General features: G+C 42.0%; 1 protein-coding gene across 1 annotated transcript; it reads left to right on the forward strand.

Moving 5' to 3' along the window:
• The first annotated feature begins 1,018 nt into the window (after positions 1–1,018).
• On the forward strand, positions 1,019–6,325 carry LOC134209891 (uncharacterized). Its single transcript, XM_062685913.1, has 2 exons — positions 1,019–1,217; positions 1,287–6,325. Exons 1-2 carry the CDS (start codon positions 1,019–1,021, stop codon positions 6,323–6,325), a joined length of 5,238 nt encoding a protein of 1,745 aa, XP_062541897.1.
• Positions 6,326–12,589: the final 6,264 nt, after the last annotated feature.

Consider the following 12,589-nt stretch of genomic DNA (forward strand, 5'->3'; position numbering starts at 1 on the left):
CGGCGTTGGCTTTTCGATGTGACGTCGCACGAACCGAGGATGGAAGCAGTACACTACACACTATAGTTCGACTGATAGTACTTGTACAGCACACAGTGATTTGGTGCGTTCATTCATTGGTTCAGTCTGACGACTATTTACACTGGTCAACAACAAAAAATTGTTCCGAATTCAACTAGTAGAAACGGTGATACGAAAGGTTGCGAGTAGATTTCAAGGGAAAACTGGCTCGTATTTCGAAATTGCGGAAAAGGTGTTAGCTGGTTGCATTTAAATCTAGAAGTTCAAGGCCTATTATTGGCAGGCCTCAGGTGAGTGCTTGTCCAATTAGTTTACGTAATTTGGGTGGTGCTATATGGTACCATTTTATCTCGTTTCTCGGTACATGTGATCGTTGGCTACGGACGGAGAATCTTCACACACATCTGTGCGGCCAAAAATATCATCACGAATAAGGATAACATGTCGTGGAGTGATGTGATCAATGGAGTAATCAGTAGGTCTACGGAAGCAAGGTTAGTGCTATCAAACCCAAACGAATTTCTGGATTGCTGTTGATATTTTCTGGCTGTTTGCTGCTTTGGAGATTATTTCAAAATTACAAGGCCTGTTGTTGACAGGTACAAGGTTAGTACCTGTCCAACCGATATCAATTCATAAGCCAGTGCTATTTGGGATTATATTTTCTTTTCTCGGATTCAACTGAGCCGTTGGAGTTTCCCTAATAAGGGAATTGTTTGCTGCAATACAGCCTACATTGCTGGTTGCACTTTTTGGTATTCTGGGAAACGCCACAAATCGAAGTACGACGACGAGCAATTTAAGGTGTGCTGGTACACGGGGGCCGATGGAAGCCGCTGTTACTAAAATACAAGGCCTTGTTGAGACAGGCCTCAGGCGAGTACCTGTCCAACTGCCCCACTTGGAGTCTTGCAGTGCTTCTTGGTTCGTTTCCATTTTCATTCTCGGTCGTCATCGTTCGTACTTCGACTTGCTGTGCTGGTAGTGGTTGTGGGAAATGACTGAAAAGAAAATTAAAGAAAAAGTGAAAAAGCGGGAGCGCATTGTCGGGTCCTTAAAACGACATGCGCAATTTCTGAGTAGTTTTGTACCAGATGTACATACGGGGGAAGTTCAATCGAGGCTGGACAAGATTGAGACGAAGTTTGAAGAATTTGAAGAGGTTCAGGAGGAAATTGCGGAACTGGATGTGGAAGGCGCCTATGAGGAGGACTGCACCAAGGCCTACGAGGAATTTGAGAAGCTGTACTAGCGTCTACGGGCAGCTTTGCTGGCGAAATTATCAACGGAGACGCATGGGGACTTGAACAACACGTTAGCACGGAATGGACAGCCTATAGGAGCACACACTGGAGTACGTCTACCGCAGATTTCTCTACCGGAATTTGACGGTGACTACAAGCAATGGCTATCGTTTAAATCTACGTATGTGTCGCTGATTCACGATTCCGGAGAGCTCAGCGACGTTCAAAAGTTCCACTATCTAAAGTCGGCGCTCAAAGGGGAAGCTGCGAAACTTATTGAATCACTGACGCTCACCAATGACAACTATCTCATCGCTTGGAGTACGATTACGAAGCGGTATTCCAACGAGTACCTGTTGAAGAAGAGGCATCTTCAGGCGCTGATGGAATATCCGAAGGTGGAGAAGGAGTCGTCTGCAGCTATTCATGCTCTGGTTGATGAATTCGAACAGCGGTTGAAAATCTTAAAGCAATTAGGAGAGAAGACCGACGACTGGGGTGCAATGATTGTTCACTGGATGTGCTCCAAATTGGACACAAAGACACTTCAACTTTGGGAAGACCACCCTCCGTCTACCAAGGATCCGACGTTCACGATGCTGGTGAATTTCCTGGAGAAGAGGACAAGGGTTCTCGAAGCGGTTTCGTCGAACGTCGAATTAAAGGGCTGTATGCAGAAGATGGAAGTGAAGCGTCAAAAGGTAATCGTTCATTCGGTTACCGATGGGGATAAAAGTTCTCTAGCCTGTTCTTGTTGTGGAGAGTCGCATTTCTTAGGAAGATGCGGCAAATTTTTGAAAATGACGCTGAAGGAGCGGCTGCAGTTCATCAACAACAAGCGGCTTTGTAGCAATTGCATGAAGTCTGGACATTGGGTACGGGATTGCGCATCAAAGTTCAACTGCCGAGATTGTGGAAAAAAGCATAATTCATTGATTCATCCAGGATTCCCGCTAAGCAGCAGTGGTTCTGGTACTAGTGAGAACCCCGTGGGTAAATCGGAGAAGGCACGAAACGAAAAAACGGTTACATCCAATGTGGCGGCCAACGATGTGGGATCTGAAGACGAAGGCGATCAAGGAGCGGTTGGTACATACAATGTAGGGACCAAGGGCGGAAGCTTTTCAAGCGTGCTATTGTCTACAGTGGTGCTGGTAATTCGGGATCAACATGGAAGGAAACATTTGGCTCGAGCGTTGCTAGACAGCGGATCTCAAGTTAATATTATCAGTGAGCGGTTATGCCAGATGCTAAGCTTGAAACGTAGAACAATAAGCGTGCCAATTTGTGGTGTAGGAGAAGCGGAGACACGAGCGAGATATTTAGTTAACACTCTAGTCAGTTCTCGCATTCAAGACTTCTCCGTAGGAATGGAGTTACTTGTTCTTCAGAAGGTGACATCGAACTTACCGTCGGTGCAAATACCCATGACACACTGGAAAATACCAGAGAATATCCAACTCGCCGATCCAAACTTCAACGTCAGTAATCGGATCGATCTTCTGATTGGAGCAGAGCATTTCTATCGATTCTTATTCGAAGGAGATAAAAAGAGGATTACGCTGGGTCCGGGGCTGCCTAAGCTGATCAATTCAGTGTTTGGTTGGATAGTTACGGGGAAAGCTTCCGAAACTCAGAGGACGGCAGTAAGTTGCTGTGTAGCGGCGGCTCCTGACAATTTGCAAGCACAGTTGTGCAAGTTCTGGGAGATCGAGTGCAATGAGGAGCGGTTACCTTGGACAAAGGAGGAACATGACAGTGAAGAGCATTTCGTACGGACTTTCAGTCGCACGGAGGACGGTCGATATGTAGTACGGCTACCGAAACACGTGAACATCGAGCAAATGTTGGGTGAATCTCGTGCGATGGCTTTATCAAGATATCGAAAATTGGAGCAACAGCTGGGATGGAATACAGACAAGCGTCTGCAATACAATGCATTCATGCAAGAATATCTGGATCTAGGTCATATGAGGGAGGTCAGTCCAGAGGAACTCCTGAAAGAGACAGCAGCGGCAAGCTCTAGAAAGGTCTACTACTTGCCGCATTACGCAGTGCTGAAAGAATCAAGCACTACAACAAAGGTTCGCGTTGTTTTTGACGGATCAGCCAGCACGGACAGTGGCTATTCATTGAACGACGCTCTTCTAAAGGGTCCCATAGTTCAAGATGAACTTCTAAGCCTGCTTGTTCGGTTTCGGAAGTACGAGGTGGCATTAGTTGCAGATATTGAAAAGATGTACAGGCAGGTGCAAGGCAGGTGCAAGTACATACACACCAGATTGCAGCGCATCTTCTTCCGATTTTCTCCGGACGAACAGGTTAAGGTTTTTGAGCTTTCAACGGTAACTTATGGCTTAACGCCTTCTTCATTCTTGGCGATTCGTGCTCTGCATCAACTAGCAGCCGATGAAGGAGCAGATTATCCAGATGCCGTTGAAGCTATACTTCACGATTTTTATGTAGATGACTACATCGGTGGAGCATCCAGCATAGACGAGGCAATCCAACTCCAAAGAAACCTCGATATGCTGATGATGAAAGGCCGTTTTGCTTTGCGCAAATGGTGTTCCAATCGGTCAGAAGTTCTGGCAGGCATACCGATCGAGCAACTTGGAACCAACTTATCGCTTTCTTTCGAAATTGGCCCGGACGAGAAGGTGAAGGCCTTAGGAATCACCTGGGAGCCCGGGACGGATCAACTACGATTTTTTTATGACATCATAGACAACGATCAAGCTTGGACGAGAAGAAGCATCCTGTCTTCGATAGCCAAGCTCTTCGATCCACTGGGATTGATATCGCCGGTGATCGTTTCTGCAAAAATAATGATGCAAGAGCTTGCTTTGCTCAATACAGGATGGGATGCAGCAGTTCCCGTCGATATTAACGAGAAATGGAAGCAGTTTCACGCGCAACTAGGTGATATTTCTGAATTGCGGATCAGCAGGTTCGCTTTTGTTTCTAATTGGACTGATATTCAATTCCACTGCTTCGCTGATGCTTCTATCCTAGCCTACGGTGCATGTTTATACGTCCGCACGACGAATGCAGCGGGAAGCGTACGGATCGAGCTGCTCTCTTCGAAATCGCGCGTTGCGCCGCTCAAGAGACTGACATTGCCGAGGCTGGAACTTTGCGCCGCTAAGGAAGCTGCGTTTCTACACATGAAAGTGACTAAATCTCTCTCAATGCAAGATGTACGATCTTTTTTCTGGTCCGACAGTACAATCGTGCTGCACTGGTTACGAGCCCCGCCAAATTCTTGGCAAACTTTCGTGGCCAATAGAGTTTCGACGATTCAAACCACCACCTACCCACATTCTTGGCGTCATGTAGCAGGGAAGGAGAATCCTGCCGATTTGGTATCACGGGGAATGGCGGTCAGCGATTTTCTTAATAGTCAATTGTGGAAACAAGGGCCCACATGGCTGCGTAACGACGAGGAAGAATGGCCTAATTCTGGCGAAGACTGCATTCCAGTGGAAGAACAGTTGGAGATTCGTAAGGTGGTACACATGATCAAAGTCGCCGAACCACCCAATGAGTTATTCAGCTTGCGTTCATCATTACCTTCTTTAATTCGTGTCGTCGCCTACTGTCGTCGTTTTGCACACAACTGTCGCAATGTTAACGATAGAAACATTTCTATTGCTTTGTATCCTGAAGAAATACAATCGGCGAAGATGGTTTTAACTCGCATCGCTCAGAAGGAACGATTTCCGGAGGAGATCAAAGTGTTGCAACGACAACAGCGAATCCATCACAAATCGAGCTTGAAAAGACTCTCTCCTTTCCTTGACAACGACGGAACTATCAGAGTTGGTGGACGCTTACGTTTTTCGAATGAACACTATACGGCTAGACATCCCGCTGTATTACCGAATCACCACCCTTTCACTGACCTTGTCGTACAGTTCTTCCATTCCCAAAACTTTCACTGCGGTCCTCAGCTCACGTTGACTGAAATACGACAGCAGTTTTGGCCTATACACGGAAAAAGTGTCGTCAACGCAGTGCTTCGCAAGTGCGTCAAATGTTTTCGAATCAATCCAACGCCAATCCAACAGCCCATGGGGCAGCTACCGGCGGGCCGCGTTCGTCCAGGACGCCCATTTCTGATAACAGGCGTTGATTATTGCGGACCATTTTGGTTGAAGCCTCCTCGTCGAAACACTGCTGCACCGAAAGTGTATATTGCGGTGTTCGTTTGCTTTTCGACCAAAGCAATGCACCTCGAAGTTGCTGGCGACCTGTCTACGGCTAGTTTCCTTTCTGTCTTACGCAGGTTCATCGGATATCGTGGAATCCCATCCGAAATGCATTCGGACAATGCCAAAAACTTTTCTGGGGCCCGCAATGAATTGAAAGCACTATACGATATGCTGAACAATCCGCTCAGTTACTCTATCATCAGCAAGGAACTCTCTCAACAGGGCATAAAATGGCAGTTCATTCCTCCGCGCGCTCCCAACTTTGGAGGATTATGGGAGGCCGCAGTGCGCTCCGTAAAAACTGCTCTGAAAAAAGAAGTCGGTCTGCATAAATTGTCTTACGAAGACTTCACCACACTGTTGGTGCAAATCACTGCTACACTGAACTCTAGACCTCTGTCGCCTCTATCCGATGACCCCACTGAATTCGAAGCCCTTACCCCCGTTCATTTCTTAATTGGTTCAGTCATGAAAGCTCTTCCTGAGCCCAATATAACGAACATTCCCACAAACCGTCTTGACCACTACCAGCAAACCCAGCACATGTTCCAGAACTTTTGGCAGCGATGGAGTAAGCAATACCTTATGCAGCTGCAGGTTGTTACGAAGGACTTGTCGATCAACTTAATCGAGGTCGGTAAAATTGTTGTGCTGCGAGAAGACAACCTGCCACCACTTTGCTGGCCGCTGGCAAGGATCATCAGCTTGCACCCAGGCTCAGACGGGGTAGTACGAGTTGTTACGGTGAAGACGGCGAATGGAATATATAAGCGGGCAGTCAACCGCATATGTCCACTACCAACTGATGATATGGAACGCAGAACTTCAGTGTTGCCATCGAATTAGAATTCTTAAGAGTAAGGAACCTAACTACATGCGAAGTATAGCATACTTTTTTGTTAATTGAAGCCAGTTCAAGAGGGCCGGTAATGTTCACTATTATCCCAGAAAATTTAATTACTAAATGAATTAATCCTAAGTACAAAATATAAGACAAACACAATGAATTAAAACTTAAAATTAAGAATAAATAGGTAAAATGAAATCTGTTAAACTTAAAACATTATACTTGAACACTCCTAAATCATGCATACGATACTGATAACATTGATAACATCGAATTTCGCACAACACACATATCAACACGAACGTTAGGTGTATAGGTCCTAAAAACAACATGCATAGTTAGGTGTTTTTGATCAATATAGTCAGTAGCCAAACGATCTCGCATAAATATACATCGAATCGCCTATCTGTTTGGAAATAAAAAGGATTTGTTTAATTCGAATGTGCAAAAGAAGTGGAATAATTTGTGGAAAGAACCTTATCTATAGTGCCGATAGACTACCGGTTTAACACAGTGCTTAATGCTTAGAGATCCTAATCAAATCTGTTAGCCCGTCAACCCGCGAACTACGGAGTCGTCTACAGATGCGATACTGATAGAATCAAAAACACAATTTCAGGCATGATTACCGGTGGATAGTCCAGAACAGAATTTATAGTGGCAGTTACAATATTAGAAGGAGTAAGAATCCTAAACGTGAGTCTACACTAAAGTTATGTTTGGTTATTTCCTAACGCGTATTGTATCTTGCAGAAAGTTTTTAATATACGTCATATTGAAGAACTTGGAAATTCTTACTTCATGTTGGCTGAACGCCAACACACGGCATAAATACAGTAGTTTGTGCAGTTTCGGCAAACACATACATAGAAAAACTGAAGTGCTACAACCTCCACCTTCACCTTTTACAGCTCTCGAGCAAAGAGGGCAACTCATGCAGGTTTCAAACAGGGTCCTAACGTTTCAAGAACCGAGTTTCCAATCAATTTCCGTTAAATATTGGCGTGTCCTTTACCTTTGTGTTCAATAATGTATTTCCGAGCAGTCAATTCCACAGCCACATAGGTACTGATGTAACATCGAATTTATTTTTCAGCCGCCCGCTCCGGTCAAACGCTGTTTGGGCCGCCTCTAACATGGAGAATAGATGCTCATGCAGGTTTGATTAAAGTCCTCCCACTCTATGACTAGGCTAGTGCGCTTTTAGTGGCACATGGTCGCTTTGACCTGCGTGCGGATACATCCAGCTTTTTATAGAAGCTCAACAGACCCTACTGTCAAACTCCACCACATTCTAGGTCGCACCCCCACACTCTAGCTGATGTCAGAAGTACAACAGTACCCAGCTAAGTACGGATCCCTTAACTGGCGGTCTATTGTCATCAGCAGACCCTTGGAAGCGTGAGAAAAGTTTTGAGGACCAGGGCTATGTTTGGCGCCTCTTCCTAGATGGCGACTCATCATTTCGTAGCCTACTGTTCTTTATCAACATCAAATGAAGATCCGCAGCATCCAGCATAGCCTTCCATCCTTCCTTTCTATTCAGAAATCGGATATTTTGAGTGGGTGAGGATGTATGGGTTGAACAGCCCGGTCATGCTACAACCTTTCAAATCCAGTCTAAAAATGAAATAGAAATAGACAATAGACAGGCGAGTAACTGATCAACAAATGGATTATCCGAGATCGATGTCGGTACGATTCTGTAGCTATTTAAATAGCACTTGGAAAAGATATTATAGTTTATGTTTAGGTTATGTTTCGGACAGCAGAACAAAGGGAACCAAAGCGAAAATCTCTATCTTGTAACTAAAATATCTTTTACATTTGAGCATGAGCATGAGCACAATTCTCAATTGCTACTCCGTGATTCACCAGAATTTATAAAACAAGACCGCGGCTACAATTAAATGGACCAATAACTCATTAGTCATTGTGCATCAATTACATACCTTGCTTAATTTAAGATCATTTGGGATGACCTTGGACATACAGGTCGGACTCGATTATCCGGAGTTTCGATTTTTTTTCACTTCGGATAATCGAATCCTCCGGATAATCGAATCACTAGAAAAAAATCAAATCTGCAATTAAATGACGAAAAAATTATGTTTTATTGTATTTGCAGTGGTGTAGTCAGAAATTATTTTGCAAAAACCCTGATCCTAACGGTATCGGTGATTTTCTGGTATACAATGGAAAATAGTATTTTTGCCATAACTTTTGAGTCTATAGTACGATCCGCCAATTTTCAATATGAAATGATGAGAGAGGATTCCCATTTGAATCGAACTTGATGGTTGAGAATAGGTGCCAAATAAACTAGACTATTTACGCACTTTTTGTACAAAAAATAGTAGGGTAAAACGTCCTATCGTTGTGGTATGCCCTAATGTTGCGGTAGTGTTAAAGTAGTCCATTCTGGATATAATACCATTGAAAACAATTGTGGGTACGCTAAAACTCTTCGAATTAACGACTAGAACAGCTTTTGTTTGACAAAATTTCGTTCAAAATGATGAAAAATCAACATTTTTCGTTAAAAATTTGAATCCCTTGAGCCTATTATTGCGGTAGTGTTCTTCATAAGAATTACATGCAATACCGCAACAATAGGACTGAATCGAACTTCAAAAAATATCGCAACGGTAACAATCGGTAACTGCGTCCTATTACTGCGGTAGTTTGTTTTTATTGTGATAAAAACAAAACAACATAAGTTCAGCACAATTCACGTAATATTTACGAAACTATAGTTAACGAGCATCCTATTCAACTACTACAATATGGAATTCGACCAACAGGTAATTTTTGAAGAATTTTTGTAATTAATTTCATTTTAAACGGTGCTTAACCCCTCCATAATAGGTAGTTTTACCCTATTTTGGTCATTATTTCTGAACCCAAAGTTTGATCTAGTCAATTTTCAACAAAAAGCTATGAAACTTTTGAGTCAATTGTCCGATCTATCCATTTGTCAATCGGAAACAGTATAAAGGCTCCCCCAGACCTGAGTGATTTCATCGCCTCAACTGCAAAAACTAGTCGCCGCGATTTTATCGTTGGGTCGCTGTAGGCAATGTTCCAGTTACTCTTCCACTCCAACGGCGACAGAATCGCATTCGCCAAGCGTTAGAATTGCGTCGCAACCAGTCGCAAGCAAATTGGATAAGGATAAGTGCCAAAAATGGGCCCCAATTCGCCGACCATAGATGATCGGTATATAATTCTATGAAGCTCCGAGACATCTAAAATATTTTTGGTTTTGGAGAAAACAAATAGCCGTTCGGTATACTTTGTGTCCGAGGCAGACAAAAAGGGGTCTTTTGAATCAAATATTAGGCAACTAGTTTATTTGTGGACGCAGTAGCGCCCGTGGCAAGTTTTTTTTCAATCTAAACGTCTGTTGTCTGTGATTTTTTTCATCAAATGCTGTGTCTGGTTGTCTAAGATTGTCACTGGTTTTGTTTTCTGCATCTGATAGTAAAAAAGAATTGAAGTGTCAAATATTTTACTTCTTGTGAAAATTTACCCGCGTGCTGCGTCTGGTTGGCTAGTCACCGGACAGACAAACAGGGCTATTATATATATGATGATCCGCGCATCAAATAACCATTTACAGGTCCTTGCAATCTCTTCTTGGTAACGTGTTTCCGTTTGTTGCTGAAGATTTTCTTCTGGAAATTCGCGATTTTCTCGCCCCTTTTCTCGCATTTGTATCAGGTGACGAGCAATTTGTTTTCGTGTCTTGATATGATAAAGAAAAAGCCTTATGCTTTATGTCCACCGTCGTTAATTATAAATTGAGAGCGAATTCTGCAACCAATGTTATGCATCCAAACACATCGTTTCATGGTGACAAGGCTTCAACGGAATTTTTTTTTTCTTTCTTTATTAGGGAGACTTTTAGCCCGAGGCTGGCTCGTCTCCGACCACGGAAAAGTTCTTGAAGCGAGAAGTTTGTGGACATGTTCTGAAGAATATAATTGATTCATCCAAATAAAATAAATATGTAGAACAACCCTATTTAAGTCCCTCCCATACAAGCTACGTTCATATTTCTTCATATAATCCTATTTTGTATGAATATAATAGTAATATAATCATTTGAATTCATAAAGTTGATATAGGGTAAGACGGTATAATATGCCCCCCCTAAGGCAACTCCTTGATAACTTTTTACTTTTCAACGCAATTTATGCAAGCTTTGTGATATTTGGTAGTCCAGGAAGTCGCAAATCCATTGCCCGTGAGTAGTCATATAAAAATATTACAGATAACACGTAATAAAGTTTTTTTTGAAAAGTCGCGAAAAAATTGATTTCAACAAGTGCCTGGGCAATACGCCCCACCTTAGCCAAAGACGTTTCATAGCCCTTCATTAGTATTTTATCAATCCCATAATAAAAAGGTTACAAATCCTTATGCGCTTGATATTAAAAAACCAACATAGGTCCGTTCAAGCAGGTGTGAATTACATTTCAATATTTTCCATACAATTTGGAAGCAACTGCTGCAGGCTCGCTGCGCTTGTGTCCAGTTGGTAAGGGCATATCGTCCTGCCTACACTGGGGCGTTTTGGCCAGTGAAACATGTTTTCGAAAATCGTTACATTTTTGAAGATGGAAGCAATTTTATATCATACTAACCACTGAGAAAAGTTGTTTTGTTGCCCAACTGAGTGTTCCAGTGCAAGTTTTGTGGACAGTATGCCAGAGTCGCTCCAGAATGTTGGGGTAACAAACATAAAAAGTTACATCAAAACTGTAACTTTTTGTATTTTGCCATTATTTTCATTGTGTAATACAAAAATACTTCCACATTCACATAGTATGATGGGTTTACAAATACCTATAGGTACCAACTGATTTTGACCCTTAATTAGTTATAGTTTTCTAGAAATCAAAGCGGGGCGTTTTGGCCAGGTGGGGCGCATTATACCGTCTTACCCTACAAGCCTACACAGATAAAAATATGTTGTGATTTTAAATGTATTTTCGTGCACATATTTGGAGCATGCGAATAAACGCAAAATTCAATTGATATTACTCTTCTTTCAAATCAAAATGAATTTAAACTGTGCTTGCTTGTAAAATTCAATAAAATTTTATTGAATATCGAATGTTTATTCGTTTGTTGTGACCAGCTGCAATTTTACACGTCGTTGAATTTTCAAAATTATTTGCTGTGTATAGTCAAATTTCAATATACAAAACGACCCCTTTTTCAACCCCCTCCCACAACCTAGATACGCCACATTGTTAAAATAATCATAGTGTATATTATCCTACCGAAAATAAAAATTTAGAATTAAAAAAATTTGAAGAAAAAAAATACTCCGGATAATCGAGTCTAAAATTCCGGATAATCGAACCCCGGATAATCGAGTCTCCGGATAATCGAGTCCGACCTGTATCATGTTCATGGAAAATAGGATCATTATGCCTATAGAATCGGATTATGTTGACATAAGCCTGGGACATGGGAATATAAAAAATGTCGTTCCATCATGTTTTTCAGAAGCCTTTTGGGTCATTATAGCCTGTACAAAATTTCAGCTCGATCGGTGAAATTCTCTGTATTTCGGAATTATAAATTTCAAGAAGCTTTCCAGTATTTCATATTTCTTATTAATTAATTATTTAATCCTAATTAATCTTATAACATTCTCCATGAACATCGGATCACTTTGCGGTCTTGAAATGAAAGTTTGCTGGTAAAATTTCGCAGGATGTACTTTGTACTTTGGAAAAGTTTTCTTTATAAAAGTAAATTTCTCTATAGTAAATCATATGGAAAATTAAAACCGTCGGCGCTAAAATATAGTTTCACCGATCGAGCTGATATTTTGTACAGACATTATAAGACCCAAAAGGCTTTCAAAAACCATGCTGGACATGAAAATGAAATTTTGTCCCACCCTAGTGGCCATTGCATTGGTCTAGGATATACCTTGAGCTGAACTCGTGAACGTTTTGGAGAACCTTCATCATTGAAAATTATTCACTTGCTAAACGCTCAGGATGACAAAACTTGACTGAGTGTTTAGAATTATCAAACAATGTGGTATAGGATTCAAAGAGGTGAAATCTTTCCGAGGGGTCGGATATCTGGATTTGGAAGGGTGCTCCGCTATTTTTTCCATTATCCTGATTTCTTGCTCTCTTCCGTGATGTTATACAGTCAATCTAAAACGCTGGGTATATGTACCTAACCGTTTCGAAAAGATTAAAAGGCGTTACCTCCGCACCTGTCGTCGTGGG

This window comes from Armigeres subalbatus, chromosome 2 (genome assembly GCF_024139115.2).
Source record: "Armigeres subalbatus isolate Guangzhou_Male chromosome 2, GZ_Asu_2, whole genome shotgun sequence".
Taxonomy (NCBI): Eukaryota; Metazoa; Arthropoda; class Insecta; order Diptera; family Culicidae; genus Armigeres; species Armigeres subalbatus.